Source organism: Felis catus, chromosome E1, assembly GCF_018350175.1.
Source record: "Felis catus isolate Fca126 chromosome E1, F.catus_Fca126_mat1.0, whole genome shotgun sequence".
NCBI lineage: Eukaryota > Metazoa > Chordata > Mammalia > Carnivora > Felidae > Felis > Felis catus.
In genome coordinates, this window is record NC_058381.1 from 36,348,542 (window position 1) to 36,368,644 (window position 20,103).

At 53.6% G+C, this 20,103-nt stretch overlaps 2 protein-coding genes and 1 long non-coding RNA gene across 4 annotated transcripts; 2 read left to right on the plus strand and 1 right to left on the minus strand.

The window, feature by feature from the left end:
• The first annotated feature begins 1,932 nt into the window (after positions 1–1,932).
• Positions 1,933–6,297, plus strand: GIP (gastric inhibitory polypeptide). Its single transcript, XM_023244264.2, has 5 exons — positions 1,933–2,032; positions 3,666–3,812; positions 4,420–4,512; positions 5,209–5,310; positions 6,176–6,297. Exons 1-5 carry the CDS (start codon positions 1,947–1,949, stop codon positions 6,183–6,185), a joined length of 438 nt encoding a protein of 145 aa, XP_023100032.2. The 5' UTR covers positions 1,933–1,946; the 3' UTR covers positions 6,186–6,297.
• Positions 5,748–10,904, minus strand: LOC109494339. Its single transcript, XR_006589312.1, has 3 exons — positions 10,466–10,904; positions 7,251–7,395; positions 5,748–5,927 (listed from the first exon to the last, which is right to left on the minus strand). It is a non-coding gene; the product is annotated as an uncharacterized LOC109494339 (long non-coding RNA).
• Positions 10,905–10,943: 39 nt separating this feature from the next.
• On the plus strand, positions 10,944–19,526 carry SNF8 (SNF8 subunit of ESCRT-II). Of its 2 annotated transcripts, none has more exons than XM_011289185.4 (8): positions 10,944–11,103; positions 11,470–11,520; positions 14,203–14,341; positions 15,652–15,756; positions 16,417–16,489; positions 17,432–17,573; positions 18,451–18,525; positions 19,302–19,526. In XM_011289185.4, the coding sequence occupies exons 1-8, from the start codon at positions 11,050–11,052 to the stop codon at positions 19,437–19,439; spliced, it is 777 nt and encodes a 258-aa protein (XP_011287487.2). In that variant the 5' UTR covers positions 10,944–11,049; the 3' UTR covers positions 19,440–19,526. The 2 variants fall into 2 exon arrangements, with proteins under 2 accessions (XP_011287487.2, XP_023100467.1); XM_023244699.2 differs by lacking the exon at positions 10,944–11,103 and adding an exon at positions 11,110–11,253.
• The last annotated feature ends 577 nt before the right edge of the window (positions 19,527–20,103 follow it).

The window sequence follows — 20,103 nt, forward strand, 5'->3', positions numbered from 1 at the left end:
TGCCCCTTCGAGCCTGAGCACTGAAGACAGAGCCATGTGCTTAGTGCTTGGAGAGAGTCAGAGGCAGCTCCTTCAGGATGACCCTTAGCCTCACTCCGGAAGCTTCTGTGGGATGGGGAACAGGTAGCCTTTGGTTCATACTCTTGATCTCAGAGAGCCCCCTCCCCCCCAAGTCTGATCAGGGAGACAAAGCCATGCCCTGGTGAGCCCTCCAGCCTGACAGGGACAGCATACCCTCAGATCCCCCAGTCTGATGGCAGAGACAGAACCACAGACTTCTCTTGTATGGGGCATTCTCTTGTATAGGGCATTTGAGGAGAGAGGCTTGGGTCTCATAACTTTTTTTTTTAGGATTTATTTTATATTTTAGAGAGAGAGAGTATGTGAGCAGGGGGAGAAGGGCAGGGTGGGGAGGGAGAGGGAGAGAGAGAATCCCAAGCAGGCTCCACGCTGTCAGCGTAGAGCCTGGGAGGGGCTCAAACTCACGGACCATGAAATCATGACCCGAGTCGAAATCGGGAGTTGGACGCTTAACCAACTGAGCCACCCAGGCGCCCCAATAAATCTTTACAGATAGAATTGTAGCTGCCCGCCTTCCCTCGAGTTCCCAAGGGGTAAATGTACCTCTTTCCCCACCCCACCCCCCTGCCTCTACCCTGCCCCTACGGAGGAAGGCAGCTTGGCTGTAAGTTTGTGGTTCCCAGCTACCCCAGGAACCCCCCGTTCTTCGTGTTCCCTCAACGGTCTCTCTCCAGCCCTTTCCCCCAGCCAGCTGGGATATCCCCCTAGATTTCGCAGCGGGGACACTGCTTCACTGCCAAAGCTGTGAGGCACTATCCAGGGCTGGGGTTCAAAGGACTGTGCCTTGCTCTCTCCGATCCAGGGGCGGCCTGTGGCCTGTGGGAGCGGTCCTACCCCAGGCAGTGCCCTCACCCAGGGCATCCTTTCTGAGAGCACCTGTAAAGGAAGTGGGGCGGGAAGAATACAGGGCCCCGTGCCCAGAAGTGGGGGTGGGGGGAGAAGAGAGGGGACCCTTAAGGTAGCCTGCCGTCTGAGGCAGCTGAGATACCCAAATGTTAATCATCGATTAGCACAGTTCAGGTGGAAAGGGCAACTTTATTACGCGTAAAATGGACTTAATGTGGCAGGAGCTGCGGGCTTAATTTTTTGAGATAAGATGCTTTTAGGCTAATCAGAAGGTGTGCGATGCCTGGATATAAAGGGGCTACCGCCGACTCTCTTGAGAGAGGCTCCAAAGGTCCAGAAGGTGGGAGGAAGCAATCCCTGCCCTGTCCTCGATCTAAGGAAGAGCTGGAAAGGAAGCCAGGTAAGAGAGCAACTGGGACAGGGAACGGACGGGATACTGGAGGGGCAGTGGATCTTGGCACCCGTTAATGCTCACCACCGTCACCCCTGCACCTCTCTCTCTTTTCCTCTACGTGAGAAATAAGGCGGCGGTTCTCAGGATTCCTGTAACACCCAGGTGGCCAAGGCAGGTCTGACCCCATTTCATCCGGGGGGGGGGCGTCTTGAAAAGGGGTGAAAAGCAGTAATGAACCTTCCTCCCAAGCCCCAAGAAGCCCAAGCCAGACCTAGAGATGTCCGGGCTCGTCTTCCTGCAGGGGGACCCCGGGTAGAAACAGTGAAGCCGGAGAAGGAGAGGATGAGATGGTCCGGTCCTGCTGGTGACTTTCACTCCAGGCAAGAGGTTCTGTGATGGTTTAGGTGACGGCCGATCTGAGAGCCCCCGCCGCTCCCCAAGGCGCGGCTCCAGCCTCCCAGAAAAGCCCTGATCCCCAGAGCTCAGTGTCCCCAGCTCTCAGAACCCGCACAACGCTCTGAGGCGTCAGCAGGACGTGGCCGGCCACACCGGCTGTCCCTGAGCACGCTGCTTCCCTCATCCTGGTCCCCTTTTGTCTCTTCGCTCAGGAAATAACCCTTGGAAGATGGGAGCCACGAAGATCTTCAATCTGCTGCTGGGGTCCCTGCTCCTGGCCGCGGTGCTGGCAGAGAAAGGGGAGGGTCACTCCAGGTAGGGGTGCAGGGGAGGAGGCCGCAGAGGATGGCCGGGTTCTGGCTTTGAGGGGGGCGGAGCGGATGAGAAAGGGAGGAATCCCAGGCCAAGAGGGAAGAACTGGAGGGAAAACCTGCCAGCAGTGTGTGTGCGCCGAGTGAGGACAGAACCAGAGGGTATTTATTCCGAGCTCCCATTGCCACAAGAGAGACTGTGGTTAGATCTCTGGAAGGACTTCCTCCTCAGTGGCTCAGGGTCTGAACTAGAGGACGGCGCCTCCCTTCCTAGCGAAAGCCTTCAGCGTTCGCGTATGTTCATTCTTTGGTCAAACTGTAGAGAAGGCCTCCTGGGCGCCACCCACAGGACACAAACGTGCTGAGTGGTCCACGAATGCCTCGTGGAACGTACAGGCCCAAGGTGGGGGATAAAGAACCACCTAGGCGAGTTGCAGGCTGTCCCGAGCACCGCGAGGAAAGGCAGAATGTTCTGAGCCCGTGGAGCACGGGGCCTCTGTGCTCCGGAGGACCAGGAGGGACTTGTCTGAGCAAAGAGCTGGGCCTTGTCGGAGGCAAGGACTAGCCGTCTTCCCCACAAATCAGCCGCGTCAGATGTGGACGAGGACAGGGGCCGTCACATAGAAGCTGGGAACGTGGGCTCAGACTGCCCGAGGGTAGATCCTAGATCTGCCCCCTGCTCTGTGTGTGCTACATCAATCTCGCTGCACCTTGGTTTCCTCGTTCCCAAAAACGGATAGAAAGAGCGTCTACCTGGGGCGCCTGGGTGGCTCAGGGGGTTGAATGTCCGACTGCGGCTCAGGCCGTGATCTCATGGTTCGTGGGTTCAAGCCCCGCATCAGGCTCCACACTTGGTGCCTGCTTGGGATTCTCTCTTCCTCTCTCTCTCAAAATAAATAAATACACAAAAAAATATGGTGTCTGGGGGCACCTGGGTGGCTCAGTCGGTTGGGCGTCCGACTTCGGCTCAGGTCACGATCTCGTGGTCTGTGAGTTCGAGCCCCGCGTCGGGCTCTGGGCTGACAGCTCAGAGCCCGGAGCCTGCTTCGGATTCTGTATCTCCCTCTCTCTCTTCTCCTCCCTCACTCACACTCTGTCTCTCTCTGTCTCTCAAAAAAATGAATAAGCGTTAAAAAAAAAGTTTTTAAAAATATGGTGTCTGCCTTGTAGGGGTGTTATCAGGATCACATGAGTTTACGCAGTAAAGGGCTTATAGAGGATCTGGAACAGAGTAAGTGCCGTTATGTGAGGGCTCACTACTGTTGGTATGGATCAAGAACAAAGACTTGAATGGGGTTGGGCCAGGCAAGAGGAGTAGAGGAGGGACCTGAGATCAGTCCCCTGAGATCAGGGGGACCCCTGATCCCTCTCTGCCCGGAAGCGAGAGCCACACCCACTAAGGATGCAGTGGGCCCTTGGGCTGAGGACAGAGTCCCAGGGGCTTGATGCTTAGACAACAGGGCGTCTCCATAAAAACTGACTCCCAAGAAAGGGGGGAGGGTTGTTTTCAAACATCAGCCTCCTGTCAGTGATGATCGATCGATCGATCGTTTGTCCCCGCATCGTGAGTCCCCTCGCCCCCTGCTCCTCCCACGGTGTCCTGCTTTCTCTCTCGTCTCCCCTCCCTGCCCCCCTAGACTCCACACTAGGGTCAGTGGCTCCCGACCTCGAGGCCCCAGGTACGCCGAGGGGACTTTCATCAGTGACTACAGCATCGCTATGGACAAGATCCGCCAACAAGACTTTGTGAACTGGCTGCTGGCCCAGAAGGGGAAGAAGAATGAGTAAGTCAATGCACCTGCCCTCTCTTGGCCCCAGGCTGGCTGTGCCTTCCTTCGTGTAGACCGGACGTCACATGTGCCACGCGGGCCTGTACTTCAACTCCAGGCTGTGCCTTTCCCTTAGGCACCGATGGGGAGCTGGGCACCATGTGGCCCTGACCAGGGCTCAGGCGGTAGCCCAGTCTGGCGTGGGACTAAGGCAATTTTCCAGTCTTCTTCTAAAGGGAAGGATCAGGGAAGATGGCGGGCGGGGGGTGGGGGGGTGGGGGGGCTCACAGAGGATCCCCACCGGGCTGGGGACTAAGACAGAGATCGCTGAGCTGCTGACAATGACGATTTGGTGCTGGTCACTTCGGACGTAGGAAATAGGATACACTGCCCTTGTCCTTCTTCTCTTGGCCAAGTCCCTTCCCCTGCCCTCGCTGTTTGCTCAGCACGGTAGACGCCGAAAAGTTCTTCTCTGGCAGCTGAAGACAGGCAGTGGGGCGGTTGAACGAAGACGTCCCCTCTGCGACTTGGGTTAAGGTCCCCAAAGATCGGAGCGCTTGGGGACTGGGGGACATCTGGAGTCTCCCCAGCCCCACCCACCCCCTAATCTTTACCTGACCAGCTGGAAGCACAACATCACCCAGAGGGAGGCCGGGGCCCTGGAGCTGGCCCATCAATCTAACAGGAAGGAGGGGGCGGCGAGGGAGCAGCAGGGGTGAGTCAGCCCACAAGGGAAGGAGTGGGGGCAGGGCCTCATTGTTCCCTCTCCCAGACCCTGGAGCAGGGTAAGGCCCCAGATAAGCATCCCCTTCCACTCTCAGTTCAAAGAGGGGTCTTCTCTGAGTTCCCGGAGGCCAGCCCAAGCTTAAGGGGAGAAGCCTGGGAGAAATCGGGGCTGGGGTCCAAGGAGGGGTTTGGGGACCAGAGTCCCGACGATTGATGACCTAGTATGCAGAGTCACAGAGGCAAGGAGAGGGGGCAGCGCAAGAGGCCTCAGGGATCTGGCTTCCCCGCTTCTCCCCGACAAGCTTCAGGAAGGCCGTGTTTGAGGAATGGGGACCCTTCCAAAGCCAGTCCCTTGACCTCAGTTGCCCCCTCTCCGAGAAAGCTGAGGAACCTTCGGATCATTCTAGAGAGTGAATGTGCCCTAAATCACCTCTCGGGTTTGGGGAAGGCATTCTGGGTGGGTGGGTGGGACATCTGTATTGAAGACCCCCTATTCCCCTGGCCTGCAGACCAGGGTGAAGCTTTGAAAGACGAGATGACAGAGAGAGCAGCTGTGTTGACTCCCTCCCCCCACCCCCGCTGCCCCTTGGAGTCCCCGGGCCCTCTATTTACTCACTCCGGTGGGGCCGAGGCTAAAAAAAAAAAAAAAATGGCCAAGCCCCGCGGAAGGCTTTCTTCTTGGCAGCTCCCTACCCAAGAACCCCAGTGATGAAGATCTGCTAAAGGATTTACTGATTCGAGAGCTGCTGGCTTGGATGGCGGGTCAGATGGAAATCTGCAGGCTCAGGTGGGGGCGGCGGTCGGCGGCTTTGGGCATCATACACAGCGCGCACAAGCTTGGGCTCTGGGGCCACACATGGGTTCAGATCGTCACCCCAGCAAACCCATAAGCCTCTCTGAACCTCCGTGTTTTCACGGAAATCAAGGCTTATTCAGACCACTTCATGGGACTGTTGTCAGGTTTAAGCGAGATAATCCAGGGAGAGAGCCGAGAGCAACCTGTGAGGAACAGGAGTTCAGTGATGTTGGCGGCTATTATCCCTTCTTGAGCTTCTGTCTCCACTGCGTCCAGGTGACAGGCTGCGCTCACCTCCCCGCCCACCCCATCCTATTCTCGGCTTTCCCACTGTCCCCTTGTCCCATGGCCCCTTCCCAGTGATGGCACTTGCAGAGTTGGAGGCATGTTTCCTCTCTCTGTGGGTCTCAGTGGTCCTTGAATCGACCTCACCGGCTAGGAAGTCCTTTAATCTATTATGTCCCAGAAGCAAGGGATGACTAACACCGTGAAGAGATCCGCCCACCTAAAGGACACTCATTTCAAGATGCAAACACTGGGGCGTGGAAACCGAAATACGTCTCAGGCTTCCATGCTGGCAAGCCGGGGACCAAATCTGGGATGGCTTCCTGTAGAGGGCAGGAAGGGAAAGGGGGAGGGGGGCGGGATCAGAACAATGGAGAAGAGTATGAGAAATTCTCCGTAGGAAGGTGGGTGCTTTCTGGACTTACTTTGATGACCTATAATTAAGAAGGTAATTGGGAGGCAGGAGCAGCTGAACCATGGCTGGGCACCCGGATGGATTTGCTTTGCCGACTCTAAGTGGATAATGACCCCCCTCTCCAACCACTACCCCTCCTCTTTCCACTCTCCCCAGGTTTCAGTGACTCAGACCAAACCCAGCTCAGGTCCGGACTCTGCCCTTCACTTGCTCAGGCCTCAGCTGCACCCCAGGGCCCCCGAGAGAAGCCAAACCAATAAAGTTCAAGCTGAAATGAATCCTTGTGCCCATGGTCGAGACTTATTCCGACGTCTATCGAGCGCTACCAGGGAATGGTCTTCTGTGTGTGTGTGTGCCACCCAATGCAAAGGAGCTATGGCTCCCACCGGCACCCATAATTCATCTCTTTAGTCTACAAACACTTATTGGAAAGCTAACATTGGCAGGGACTGTGGTCACCACTGGGAATACGGCAGCCAAGGAAATGAGCACAGTCCTTGCCCTTGAGGAATTTGCAGTCCCGTGACGGAGACCGACTTTAATCTTCAACATACATACACACACGCGCACACACACACACACACGCGCACACATTAATAATCACCTAACATCCTAAGCCATGTGAAGAAACAGTAGGGTGCTATGAGAAAGAATGGAGCAGCCTCATCTAGATAGAGTGGGGGGGGGGTCGGAAGGGCCTCTTTGAGAACGCGACGTCCAAGCGGAGTGAACTTGCAAGGATAAAACGGCCAAGGGATGAGGCGAGCCTTAATAGATATCGCCCCAGTGTTCTCACAAAGCAAAACAGGCAATGGGAGATTAGCACGAACAGATGCTGGATGGGTAGGCAGAGGCAGGGTCTTAAAGGTCATTACTGAAGCTTTTGGAGTTTATCCTCAGACCAAGGGCAAGGTCCTGAAGGATTCTGAGCAGGGGCAGGTTGGAAGACCTAGAAGCGTTCCCAAACAATCATGAGTGAGGACTATATACTGAGATGGACAGAGATGAAAGCGGGAAGGGAAGACCACTGCAGGATTCCAGGCTTACCCTGGCATGATGGTGGTAGGAGTGAAAGGAAAGGGGCCAACTCCGTTTGTCCAAACGTCAGTACCTTTATCTTCCAGTGTTCAAAGCCCCCCTCTCCCCCCTCCGCCCACCGCCTTCCCCCCAGTGCCTGGTGTCCACAGAAAACAGGGCTGTCTACCCACCCCTTGCACTCGGGTTATCTTACCTGGAATGCCCTCTCTCCCCTCGATCTAGTCCTGTTTTAGGAGACAAGAGTCAAACGCACCTCGATTCACAGATTCAAATCGCTTACTCAGTCCGTGACTTGGCAAGTTAGTTAGTTAGTTCCTCACTCTTGGCCTGTTTCCTGTCTGTGAGAAAAAGAAGATTCCTAACCACCCAACTCCTAGGGTTGAGGTATTAATGCAGATAGTGCCTGGCACAAAGTAAATGGTCAATAAAAGTTAACTCTTGTTATCATTTACCCACCTAAACCTCAATTTAGAAATACAAGGGTATTGGATTTAAATCAGGGAGTGGCCAGCTGGATCAGCTGAAGGGCCGGGCCAGTAGCATACTTGAGAAAAGTGGGGAGGCTGTAAGACAATGGGAAGGATGGGGACTGTGAAAATGGAAGAGACACGCTTTCTGCCGGCCAAACAAAACGCTTTTGAGAACTGAATTTGCCTGAGGGCTGCCAGGCTCCGTCTTCCAACTCCGATATTGTAGATTTCCTCTCCCCTAAACTCCTTGAGGTCGGAGAGAATGTGTGTCACACAATTCAGAGCATGCCTTTGCTCAGAGGATATATAGTTTAGTGATTCTCTAGGGTAGAGCTGGCTGTCCCGGGGAGAAGTTGGATCTCTGTCTCTGGAGTCTTGGGTTCTCCGGGGGTCAGCGAATCAGAAAGGGTGATTTAAAATAATCTTGGTACAGCGTTCTTATTACGGGCCAGGCATTGTGCTCGGTACCTTACAAACATCACTTAAAGCCTCATGACATCATTTTAAGAGAAGAACGTAATAGCTGTTAACCATGCACTACACTGCCTCCGTGAGGTAGAGAACTGAAGTCCCGTGCTCCGGCTAAGGCCAGTGAGTCACTGAAAGCAAGGGATGGCAAATGTGATGGGCTGCACACAGCGTATACTGGGGCTGAGCGCTTCTGGGAGCCGTGGTTAAGTTGTCAGGAGTTTTGTGAGCAGGTTGTAGAATCATTGTTAGCTTGAAATTGGCCATGGCCAGGGTGCACCGTGGAAATTGACAAGTGCCATAAATCAGAGCTCCTCCCTCCCAGCCGGGAGAGGGGCTCGTTAAACATTTACCAGCACATTACTGGTCAACATACTTTCTCTAAAATTGTAAGAGAGAACAAACGTGTCCGAATAAGGGAGTGAGGGTGTCCGCGTGTGGTCACAAGGTTTGTCTCGGGCCAGGTGTTTGCACCTATGGGAGTGAGTATGTGTGTGTGTGCATTTGAGGGTATGGATAGTTCAATTTGAAGACATGGGTGTGAGGGAGGGATCAGCGCATGTATCTTAAGGGGTCATACGGTGTGAGTCAAAGAGTGAGAAATGAAGCAGGTGTGTCTATTTGTGCCAGTGAGTCACGAAGGGACCAAATTTTTGTGTCAGGGAGTGGTGTAGGAAGAATATGACGGTATGAGGGGCGCCTGGCTGGCTCAGTCAGTGGAGCGAGCAACTCTTGATCTCTGGGCTGTGAGTTTGAGCCCCACGTTGGGTGTGGAGATTACTAAAAAATAAAATCCGGCTCAGTCGGTCAGGCGTCCGACTTCGGCTCAGGTGTCCGACTTCGGCTCAGGTCAGGATCTCACAGTCCATGAGCTCGAGCCCCGCATCAGGCTCTGTGCTGACAGCTCGGAGCCGGGAGCCTGCTTCAGATTCTGTGTCTCCCTTTCTCTCTGCCCGTCCCCCGCTCCCCGCACTCGCTCTGTCTCTGTCTCTCTCAAAAATAAAGATCATCCAGAGGCAGGGAGCTCACGGCTGGTGTGACAGTGACAGTTCCGCTGCATGAAATCCTGAGGGACCCAGGCTCATTGGCTCCTGGCTCCATAATCCCTTAAGGACCAAAATGGTGGCGGACGATCGCCCATCCTCTTCTAATCCTTTAACTTGAAACCTCTGGTAACCTTACTCACATTCACGATTTTGCCTTGCTGTGGATTCTGGATCTATGTAGCTCTGCCCAGCTCTTTCTGTGGACCTTTCTACCAGCACATCCCGATGACCACTGGCCATCTCTCCTGTGATGTTACAGAGACCTCAATTTCAACATGTTCAAAACCACTCTTAATTACCTCTCCAGCTTCATCCTGTGGTGTCAATCCCTGTCCCCACGCCCCTTCTCTGAACGGCACCACCCTGTTGCCCAAGCCAGTAAACGGGAGCATTTCCACCCACCCACACTGCCCTCATCTATTGGTTTTACCATTCTGCCTTCCAAATACCCGTCTGTCCCAAATATCCCGTCTGTCCCATTCTCCCTGTCCTCGTGGCCACTCTCTTAGTCCTAGCGTTCACCATTTCTTGTTTTGTGAGTTTTACTTATTTAAGTAATCTCGACACCCAGTGTGGGACTCAAATCCACAACTCTGGGATCAAGAGTGGGCGTGCTCCTGGGGCTGAGCCAGCCAGGCACCCCCTAGCTCTCATTCCTAGGTTGGATTGCTATGACTGACTTAAGTCTCTCTAGGTTGTCACCGATTTTTCTGTTTTTAAAGTTTATTTTTAGAGAGAAAAAGAGAGAGGGCGCATGTTAGCAGGGGGAGGGGCAGTGAAAGGGGAGAAAGAGTATCCCAAGCAGGCTCCCCACTGCCAGCGCAGAGCCCCATGCGGGGCTTGGTCTTGGGAACCAGGAGATCATGACCTGAGCAGAAATCAAAAGTCAGACGCTTACCCAACTGAGCCACCCAGGAGTCCTGGGCTGTCACTAATTTTTCTAAAAACCAGAATTTGATCTTCTTACTCCCTGGCTTAAGAATCCTTCACTAGTCCTTTTGTTAGGCTCAATGATATAGAAATCACTTATGGAGGGGCACCTGGGCAGCTCAGGTCGTTGAGTGCCTGACTTCCAGGTCATGATCTCACCGCTCGTGAGTTCGAGCCCTGCATCGGGCTCTGTGCTGACAGCTCAGAGTCTGGAGCCTGCTTTGGATTCTGTGTCTCCCTCTCTCTCTCTGCCCCTCCCCCACTCATTTTCTATCTCTCTCTCTGCCTCAAAAATAAATAAACATTAAAAAAATAAAAAATAAAAAAAACTTATGGAGCTTCCTAAACACACAGACGGATTCCACCCCACATCTGGTGAATAACAATCATAGCGGATGTTTACTTATGTGTCAGGCATCGCCCTAAATGCTTGGTTACACATTTTCTCCCTTCATCCTCACAACCACCTCACGAGTAGGTTACTCTAAACCAACCGTGGCCAGTAGACCACGAGAGGTTCAGGACTTTGCCGGAAGCTACTAGATCATAAGCAGCGGTCGTGGGCTCTGGGGCCAGGCTTTCCGATTCCAGAGTCCAAGTTCTTAACTGCAAGGCCTGCCCCAGTCAGAACCTCCGCGTTGGACTCCAACGGGGTCGGCTCCATTAGAGCAGAATGGGTTGGGTTCCATGCTCGATGTGGAAGCTTCGGGGCGACTCCGCGCCTGGCCCCGTATCAGGCGGCCGGAGGCTGGGTGGCGGCGGAAGGGCAGCCGCGCCAACAAGCGAGGGTCCCAGGCACCCACGTGGGTGGGGGAACGCGCGGCCGACAAGGAGGCCGCCGCCACGCGTCCTCGCCGCCCCGTCCTTCCCCGCCGCGGGGCTCCGCCGGGGCTTCTCCCAACCCGGCCACCCGAGGAAGGCGGGGCCGCTCGGCCCCGCGGCAGGAAGTCGGCGCGTAGCTTCCGGCGCGCGGAGATGACGCGCGGCCCGCGCTTCCGCGTCGGGAGCCGGCGGCGGATCCCGGGACGCGGAGACCCGGGGTCCCGGCAGCGGGGCGGCCCGCGGGCCCGGGGCTGGGATGCATCGCCGCGGGGTGGGAGCCGGCGCCATCGCCAAGAAGAAGCTGGCCGAGGTGAGGGGACGAAGGCCGACCCACAGCCACCCCCGACCCGACAGAGACTGAAGTCTTGGAGCGGAGAGCTCTGTACCCTCAAATCGCCCCCCATCGCAGTCTGACAGCAGGCTGCTCGGGTCCCGGGGAACTGAGACTCTTCAGCTTCCGGTGGGTTGGAATGTCAGCATCCCCGGGTCCACCAGCCCTTTCCCCCCGCGTCCCCAAATTTGGCTACAGACCAGTCGTCTATTGTTCTTCCTCCTCCCTCTCCCTAAGAAAAACCATTTAAAAGACACCCTCCTCTTTTCATACTTCAGCCGGGGCAGTACAAGTGGGAGCCCCTAGTGCCCACTCTCAACTCACGCCGGTCTCTTTGTCTGACAGGCCAAGTACAAGGAGCGAGGAACTGTCTTGGCTGAGGACCAGCTGGCCCAGGTGAGACGGTTGGAGGACTCCAGGCAGGAAGGGAGACCCGAGCGGGTGGACAGGACGCCTTTGATGTAGACTAGATCGTGTGGATTAACATTTTGAAATCTTTATTTATTTTTGAGAGAGACAGAGTGTGAGCGGGGGAGGAACAGAGAGAGAGGGAGACCCAGAATCCGAAGCAGGCTCCAGGCTCTGAGCTGTCAGCACAGAGCCTCCCGCGGGGGGGGGGGGGCTGAACTCAAGAACCCCCGAGGTCGTGACCTGAGCCCAAGTCGGAGGCTTGACCGACTGAGCCACCGGGGTGCCCCTAGGTTGTTCGGATCAAACTAAAACTCGACTCTTTGGCAAATCTTGGTTTCTGGACTGCTCAGACCATTTACCGACTTGCTAATGACAGTGATAGCTGACATCTTTGAATGATTACGTGCTTTCATCCTCCCATGCACGTGCCCGTTTTTTCTCCACCCTGTCTTGTTCATTCATCCTGACAGTCCTATCGGGAGAGAGCTCTGTTCTTCCCAGTTTAGAATTGAGGACATTCGGGTGATTTGTCCAAGGTTACCTGGATAGTAGTTGGTAGAGCCGTTTGACTTACATCTTTGGAGGCTTTCACTTGACCTGCCGGGGGATGACATGAAAATATTGCTTACTCTGTGCCATCCAGCACCCCCACTGTCCCCTCCAGAAGTGTGTGTCACTGGTGGGGTGCGGGGCCTGCGGTTTCCTTTTCTAACACTTCCCTTTTCTGTCCATGCCCCAAGTTTACTCAGTTATGACGACTGGGGAAGGAGAGGAGGAAGCAGTTAAGCAAGGAAATGGGGGTCCTTGAACTGAGGAAAGAGACACAGGCTGTGCTCTTCAAAAGCTCCCACTCATAAGGGAGATGACATAGGGGAATCAACTAGAAATGGTGATTATAATGTTTCTAAGATGTAGCAAGTGAGGAGTTGTTGGGTCAGGAGCGGTTACTCTCCCGGCAGGTAGAAAGTAGGCTTTGTTAATTAGAGAAAGGGAAGGAGTCACAGCCATGAGTCAGAAAATCCCCCAAATCATTAGCACCGGAGCTTTGGAATGCAGTCTGGTAGGCCCCCACCCCTCCCTTAGGGATTCTTTTTTTTTGGAGTTGATTCCAAGAAGGTCCATGACCGAAAGATTAAATAGTCACTGCGCACCTAATTCATTTTCTCCTATTCAGCCTTTCCGTCAGTGGCTGGAGACTTCCCTCTCTCTGAATGCTGCATTCCCTCGTTTTTAAAAGCTTATTTAGAGAGGGAGAGAGAGCAAACTTGCGAGTACTCATGAGTGAGAGAGAGGGAGAGAGAGGATCCCAAGCAGGTTCCTCGCTGCAGGGCTCGATCTCAGGAACCATGAGATCATGAGCTGAGCTGAAATCAAGAGTCAGATGTTTGATGGACTGAGCCACTCAGGCAATTCCCCCCCCCCCCCGCCCCTCATTTTTAAGACAAAATGGATTATGAGGTGCACCTTCAATGTAATGACAGTTTCTGTGGGAAAAAGAAAAAGAAGGCACTACATTAGATGTGCCACTGATTGTTAGAGGCATCCTGTCTTTAGAACAGGAACACGTGGGGGGAAAAATGTGTTTTATTTTTTATGTTTCTTTTTAAAATATCTTTTTTGATTTATTTTTAAAATTTTTAATTTTTGTCGCTTCTCGGCCTTTTGGCTAAGATCAAGGGTAAAAATTTTAATTTTTTTAAAATTTATTTTTGAGAGACAGAGGGTGAGTGGGGGAGGGGCAGAGAGAGAAGGAGACACAGAATCTGAAGCAGGCTCCAGGCTCTGAGCTGTCAGTGCAGAGCCCGACATGGGGCTCGAACCCGTGAACCGCGAGATCATGACCTGAGCTGAAGTCGGCCGCTTAACTGACTGAGCCTCCCAGGCGCCCCTAAAATATATTTTTTAATGTTTTTTTTATTTATTTTTAAGACAGAGAGAGAGCATGAGCGGGGTTGGGGCAGAGAGAGAGGGAGACACAGAAACTGAAGCAGGCTCCAGGCTCTGAGCTGTCAGCACAGAGCCCGACGCGGGGCTCGAACTCACGAACCGTGAGATCATGACCTGAGCTGAAGTCGGACGCTCAACCGACTGAGCCACCCGGGCGCCCCTAAAACATTTTTTGTTAAGTAAACTCCACCCAATGTGGGGCTCAAACTCACAACCCTGAGGTCAAGAGTTATGTGCTCCACTGACAGAGCCAGCCAGGCGTCCCCCAAAATGTGTGTTTTAGAATTGAGGAAACATTATAGCATCCAAGTCAGCTGACAGCAGAACCATGAAGGAGAGTTAGGGATAAATAGAGAAGGAACAAGGGGCGCCCGGGTGGCTCAGTCAGTTGAGGATCTGACTGCGGCTCAGGTCACGATCGCGGTTCGTGAGTTCGAGCCCTGCATCGGGTTCTGTCCTGACAGCTCGGAGCCTGCTTCGGATACTGTGTCTCCCTCTCTGCCCTTCCCCTCCTCGGTCTCTCTCTCTCTCAAAAATGAATAAACGTTAAAAAAATTTTTTTGTTTTTTAAAAAGAAAGGGGGAATAAGAAACAGCATAATAGTAGGCCTGGAGGAAATGGGTTATTTTAGCCCTTGCCCTGCCACTGGGCCAGGAACTTATTTTTGACATCTATCACCTAGCTGGGCTGCCCCTAACCTCCTCCTTGTCCACCCTACAGATGTCAAAGCAGTTGGACATGTTCAAGACCAACCTGGAGGAATTTGCCAGCAAGCATAAGCAGGAGATCCGGAAGAATCCAGAATTCCGGGTGCAGTTCCAGGACATGTGCGCCACCATCGGGGTGGATCCTCTGGCCTGTAAGGAGTTGACTGTAGGGGTGTGGTATTCTCCTAGGGACAGGAGCGCATCTCCTTGTCATCACTGTTGTCAGGGCATCTTCTAGAAGGGCCTGCAGGGAGAGCCAGAGGATGTAGTCTTTGGTGCGGGCCTGGCAGGGGGGCTGAGGGCCCGCTTTGATGGGAAAGCTGGGGAGGCTGGAGAGTAGGCTGGTAGCCAGTGTGCCTGACCTCCCCTTGAATGATCTACAGTGGGATTTTTTTAATGGTTTTTTTCCCCTATTAAAAGAGAATTTTGGGGGCGCCTGGGTGGCTCAGTCGGTTGAGCGACCGACTTCGGTTCAGGTCATGATCTCATGGTTTGTGGGTTCGAGCCCCACATCGGGCTCTGCACTGACAGCTCAGAGCCTGGAGCCTGCTTCAGATTCTGTGTCTCCTTCTCTCTCTGCCCCTCCCCTACTCGCTCGCGCGCTCTCTCTCTCTCTCTCTCAAAAATAAATAAAACATTAAAAAAAAAGAATTTCATTTTAATGAAAGTAGCATGTAATTATGCAGTCGGTCAACGAAGGAGAAAAGAGAAAAACAGAAAATAGAAGTCTCCTGATCCTGTCCCCTAATTGCAGGGATACATATTAACAGTCTAAGGTTATCTTGCTGGACACATACATTGTATTTATAAACTTTTTTTTTTTTAACATATTGGATTATGCTATAATTACTACTCTATAGCCTGCATTTTTTACTCCATAAACTATGGCCTTCAATGGATTTTTGAATGCCCGGTCTGCATATTTTTTTTCTTAAACGTTTATTTATTATTGAGAGACAGAGCATGAGCATGAGCAGGGGAGGGGCAGAGAGAGGAGGAGACACAGAATCCGAAGCAGGCTCCAGGCTCCGAGCTGTCAGCAGACAGCCCGACGCGGGGCTCGAACCCGCAAACCGTGAGACCGTGACCCGAGCCGAAGTCGGTCGCTCAACCGACTGAGCCACCCAGGCACCCCTGCATATTCTTTTTTCTTAGCCTTGTCCCATTATATTTCCCTGTATGCTTTGGGAAAGGAAAACTCAGTTTCACAGTATCCTGGAGCCACTTAGCCAAACAGAAATGCCTTTTAGAAGGCCCACCCTTTACAACTGTCTGAGCCTGTTTTTTAGCAGGAATTTCCAAGAGTTCCAACTGTTTGGGGATCCTGAGTAGTAAATGGAGCATAAGGGGTTAGGCTAGGCAGGGCAGGCTTCCTACAGGATAGATGTTTTGATCTAGCTTTGAAAGAAACTATGGACGTAGGCTAACGTATGACCTAGACTGTTGCCTTTCTGTCTTTTAGCTGGAAAAGGATTTTGGTCTGAGATGCTGGGCGTGGGAGATTTCTATTATGAGCTGGGTGTTCAGATCATCGAAGTGTGCCTGGCCCTGAAGCACCGGAATGGAGGTGAGTGTGGCGAAGTCTCTTGACTGGGCTTTGGGCTTCCCTGAGAGAGAGAGAGAGAGAGAGAGAGAGAGAGAGCCCTGAAAGATGAGCTTTTCCAGCCTTCAGTCTGCAGGCCAATGAGATCTGGAGAAACCGTTTGGTCTTCTGAAGCGTCTCAGCCGCTTCATGCCCTTGAATCTATACCAGGTCTCCATGGCCAGGGGTAAATGGAATGGCCTGGATGATTGTCTCTGTTCTCTAGAGACCTTTGCCCCGGGGAGGTCCAGCCCCTGGTTAGTATAGAAAACAGTAGGGAGGTAGGAGCTAAGGCCTTTTCCCCTGATACACAACGTGTCTGGGTTATGACTTTATCACGAGGAACTCTAGGTCTGCCCTGCCACTCCCAGGAAAGTAGGGTGATGCCGAGTTTCTGTGCTCCCCAAAACGTGACCTCCAAAATGGGCCTCCGGCGGCGTCCTCCTAATGAGCGCATCGAATGGGCTGTGTTGAAGTCAAGAAAGCAAGCGAGCTTCGACCCAGTTAGAAATCACTGGCCGTAAATAGATAACAGCCTCGACGTTGAGCGAGTGTTTGTAGCTTTTCGGAGATGCTGCTGCCTTTGCTTTTTTTTAATTGGTTTGGTGTAGCGGACTTCATCTGCTTTCCTGTCCCCTCCAACAGGTCTGATAACTCTGGAGGAACTACATCAGCAGGTGTTAAAAGGAAGGGGCAAATTCGCACAGGATGTCAGCCAGTAAGTCGTGCCTTCCAGTCCCTTGGAGCGTAGAAAAGCCTTTCTAGAAATCACATGAAATCTTTTCTCTTTACGGCTCGTATGTCTGGGCTTCTTTAGGAATCATTTTATTCCAGCATGTTTTTTTAGAATGCCAAAAGTGCACAGATATAAAAAAACCAAAAACCACCTGTAACTTCTCCACCGAGAGATTACAACTGCCAGCGTTCCGGTGTATTTCCTTCTAAGCATCATTTATTTATTTTTTTCATGTCTACGTATGTATTGTTGCTTTTTTTTTTTTTTTTTTTTTAAATCCAGGGCTGTATAGACCCTGGATTACTTGGGGTTCAGGAAGCTAGCGCACCGGCACGGAGAAAGGCTGGGGAGAGGGGTGGGGGCCAGAAGATAGGGGAGATAGAGTGATCTGGTTCGCCAGACTCTCTGTGGGACTTCAGGTTGAGAAAAGGTTTAAAAAAACAAAAAAAATGCTGTCAGTATGTGGGCTGGGTATACGAACCCACCGTGTTGCGGGTTTTCTTTTTCCCTGGTTTGAGTTAGTGGGGAACTAGGGAAAAGCCACATGGCAGTAATCGGCCGGGTGGCCCTCTAAAATGGAGAAGCGTTTTGCACTTGGCCGTAGTCCACGCCGCTCCCTGCTGTCCCCTGCCTTTAGCTCCTTCGTTCACGTTTCCTGACGGGCCCCCCGTAGGCGTATTTTTGACCTCTGTCTGGGGTTAGGATGGTCTGCTGAGTGCGCGGGCTGATCGCCGGGCACCGTCTCCCTTGACTGGCAGCGGCATCATTTGGTGCCCTTTGACCCCACCTCTTCGCTAATGTCACTGAAGGTCGCCCGCCCTCTTGGGTCTTCTCTCCGGGCCTCCTGCCCAGGGCCGAGCCGGAAGTGCGTCGTTGCCAGGTCCGCTCGGCCCAAGGTGTTTCAGCAGCGTTTCCTCCCCTCAGAGACGACCTTATCAGGGCCATCAAGAAGCTGAAGGCGCTCGGCACCGGCTTTGGCATCATCCCCGTGGGTGGCACCTACCTCATTCAGTCTGTTCCGGCTGAGCTCAATATGGACCACACGGTGGTGCTGCAGCTGGCGGAGGTACCGTGGGCCTCGAGAAGGGCCGGGGCTCGCAGGGAGGGGAGGGGAGGGGAGGCGTGTGCGTGCGCGTGTGTGGGCGGGGCGGCCTGGGCGGGGCTTCTGGAGCCGCGGGGCGGGGTGGGGGGCAGGGGGCGGGGGGGCGGGGAGGTGGGGGGGGTCTTCTGCCCGACTGTCTAGCGGATGCACCAGTCAGACCTGAGCTTCTTTAGAAGACGTTTATTGAGCAGCTACAGTGCCAAGCACCGGGCCAGGCTGCGGGGCGCAGAACGACGGGTACCACGTGGTTCCTGCTCTGCGGGAGCTTACAGTCTAGCGGAATAGGCGGACATGCAGACAACGAACTGTATTTTCTTGGGTAGACGGGTTCTTTGAGGTCTTCTTAAAACTGGGTGTCGATTCCGCAGAACAAATGTGTAATCTTGTCTACCGTTCCCCCTGTTCCTCAGCACGTCCCCCCCCCCCAAATCCTTACCACGGCTTTAGGAAAGAGGGGTTCGGGTTTCTTAAATCTATACCCCCGAACAAAACCCAAGAAGGAGAGGGCTTTTCTCCCTGGGGAATGGTCACCGTCCCTTCCTGTCCGTTCTTTGTCCTGAGTCAGATCATACTCCAAAGTTCTCTGAGAAAGTCTAATGTTTCCGTACCAGGGACCCCACTTTTTAAGACTCACCCCCCTCCCCCCACACACCTTGTCACCCTGAAAGTTGCTTCTCTCTCTCTTTGCTGGGACTTCTAAACATTCTTTTTCTGTGCTCTCATAGGCTTCGCCCAAGGGCAGTTCTTTGTCCCGTGTGGGTAGACCCGTTGTTCCTGGGCGGATGCTGGGCTCTTAGGGAAAGTGCGCTGTTACCTGACTCCCCATCCCTCCTTCCTTCAGAAAAGTGGCTACGTGACCGTCAGCGATATCAAAGCCAGTCTTAAATGGGAGACCGAGCGAGCGCGGCAAGTGCTGGTATGTGAATTTTGGAATGGCCCAGAAAAGATGGGCCCCAGATGGGAGGAGGAGGGCGGACAGGCAGCACACGGGCAGCACCGAGCCTCGCTCCGCTGGCCTCTTGCCTTGAAGGCCCACAGAAGTGACCCCACATCTCTGAGGGTGGCCCTGAGAGGTACAACTGAGGCAGGCTCCTGACTGCGGCAGGCGAGCCCCCCCCACGCCCCCTCCTGTCTCCCGGCCTGTAGAGCCTGGTTAGACCATTCCCGTAGTTTGTATCAGAAGTAACGCTGTTAGTACAGAGTGAGGGGGTTGTGAACTACTTAATGGCACATCCACGATCACGTTGTTACATTGCGTGTTGTAGTTACAGTTTTACAAATACAGATTTACGGAGAAGGAGCATGAGACTGTAAACCCTGGCCTTCAATACCTTCTTCCTCATCCAGGCAGTTAAACTAGATCTCCTTTTTTTCTGGAAAGCAGGGTAACAGAAACATCTATTTAATGCTGTGGGGCACAACCAGCCCCTCTTGGGCCTCTTTCCAGCTGTAGGAATGGGGAGTCCATTCTAAGCCAACACAGCCCTTTCGTTAACTTCTCCCTAAAGGTTTACCCTCGAGGTAACGGACGCGGAACCAAGCACGGTGGCTCCCATTGTGTAAATACGGGAAGGCACTCGTGTAGATGTAGCCTGAAAACCCCGCTGAAGCCGAAACAGGTGTGGGGGGTTGTCAGTCTACCCTACGGGGGCTCCCTTGTCCCAGAGGATTCTTCCTCCCCGTTCCCTCCAGGAACACCTGCTGAAGGAAGGGCTGGCCTGGCTGGACCTGCAGGCCCCCGGGGAGGCCCACTACTGGCTGCCCGCTCTTTTCACGGACCTCTACTCCCAGGAGATTACAGCCGAGGAGGCCAGAGAAGCCCTCCCCTGACTCTGGGAGCGCCCGGGGGGTGGGGGCCCAGCAGCTGGCAGGGAGAGGAGGGGAGAGCGGTGGGCGAATAAAACCCGAACAACTTTGCTTTTGTCTCTGTTTTCTTTCAAGAAGAAAGAGTTCCAAGTTTTCTTGCGCCCTCTGTACCTTCACCCATTGGCTTGTTTTTTCTTAAAGTGCCTTCCCGTAGCATCTTTAGTGGAGAAAACCTCATTTATCCAGTAAGGAGGACCCGAGTTACACAGAACAGCGAGCACGGAGGGAAGGACCTCTACGGGCCGGTCTTCCAAGCTCACGGCAAAGCTGGGTCTAGAACGAAGGCTGTCCGCCTCCTGGCTCGACAGCCTAGTCTCTCTCTAGCCCTGAGGCATAAATCACAGCCTGCTGGCTCAAAGCTGGTCCCTAGAAAGATGTTTTGATCTCAAACCAGCAGACCCTAACGGACCCGTAAGTCCTAGCCACTCGTCCGGTCTCCTCCAGCTTCCTCGAGGCCCTGCAGGTTCTGACAGACACGGCTGAGTGTGAAACAGAGGTCAAAGTCAAGTGGTGGTTAGAGGAAACCGTGGAATCTAGGGGAACTGACCGACAGTGGCCCTACACGGTGGTAGTTCTCCCGTTTCCTAGTGGCTTTCCCTCTCCCGTTGCTCACCGGGTCCCTCTAGCC

What these genes read in the sequence shown, in the direction of transcription:
- GIP (XM_023244264.2), top strand. Translation starts at nt 1,947, where the DNA reads ATGGGAGCCACGAAGATCTTCAATCTGCTGCTGGGGTCCCTGCTCCTG. An exon ending in AAAGGGGAGGGTCACTCCAG is followed by an intron (nt 2,033 to 3,665) that starts GTAGGGGTGCAG and finishes CTGCCCCCCTAG; the next exon opens with ACTCCACACTAGGGTCAGTG. An exon ending in CAGAAGGGGAAGAAGAATGA is followed by an intron (nt 3,813 to 4,419) that starts GTAAGTCAATGC and finishes TTACCTGACCAG; the next exon opens with CTGGAAGCACAACATCACCC.
- SNF8 (XM_011289185.4), top strand. Translation starts at nt 11,050, where the DNA reads ATGCATCGCCGCGGGGTGGGAGCCGGCGCCATCGCCAAGAAGAAGCTG. An exon ending in CGGGGTGGATCCTCTGGCCT is followed by an intron (nt 14,342 to 15,651) that starts GTAAGGAGTTGA and finishes TCTGTCTTTTAG; the next exon opens with CTGGAAAAGGATTTTGGTCT. An exon ending in TGGTGCTGCAGCTGGCGGAG is followed by an intron (nt 17,574 to 18,450) that starts GTACCGTGGGCC and finishes TCCTTCCTTCAG; the next exon opens with AAAAGTGGCTACGTGACCGT.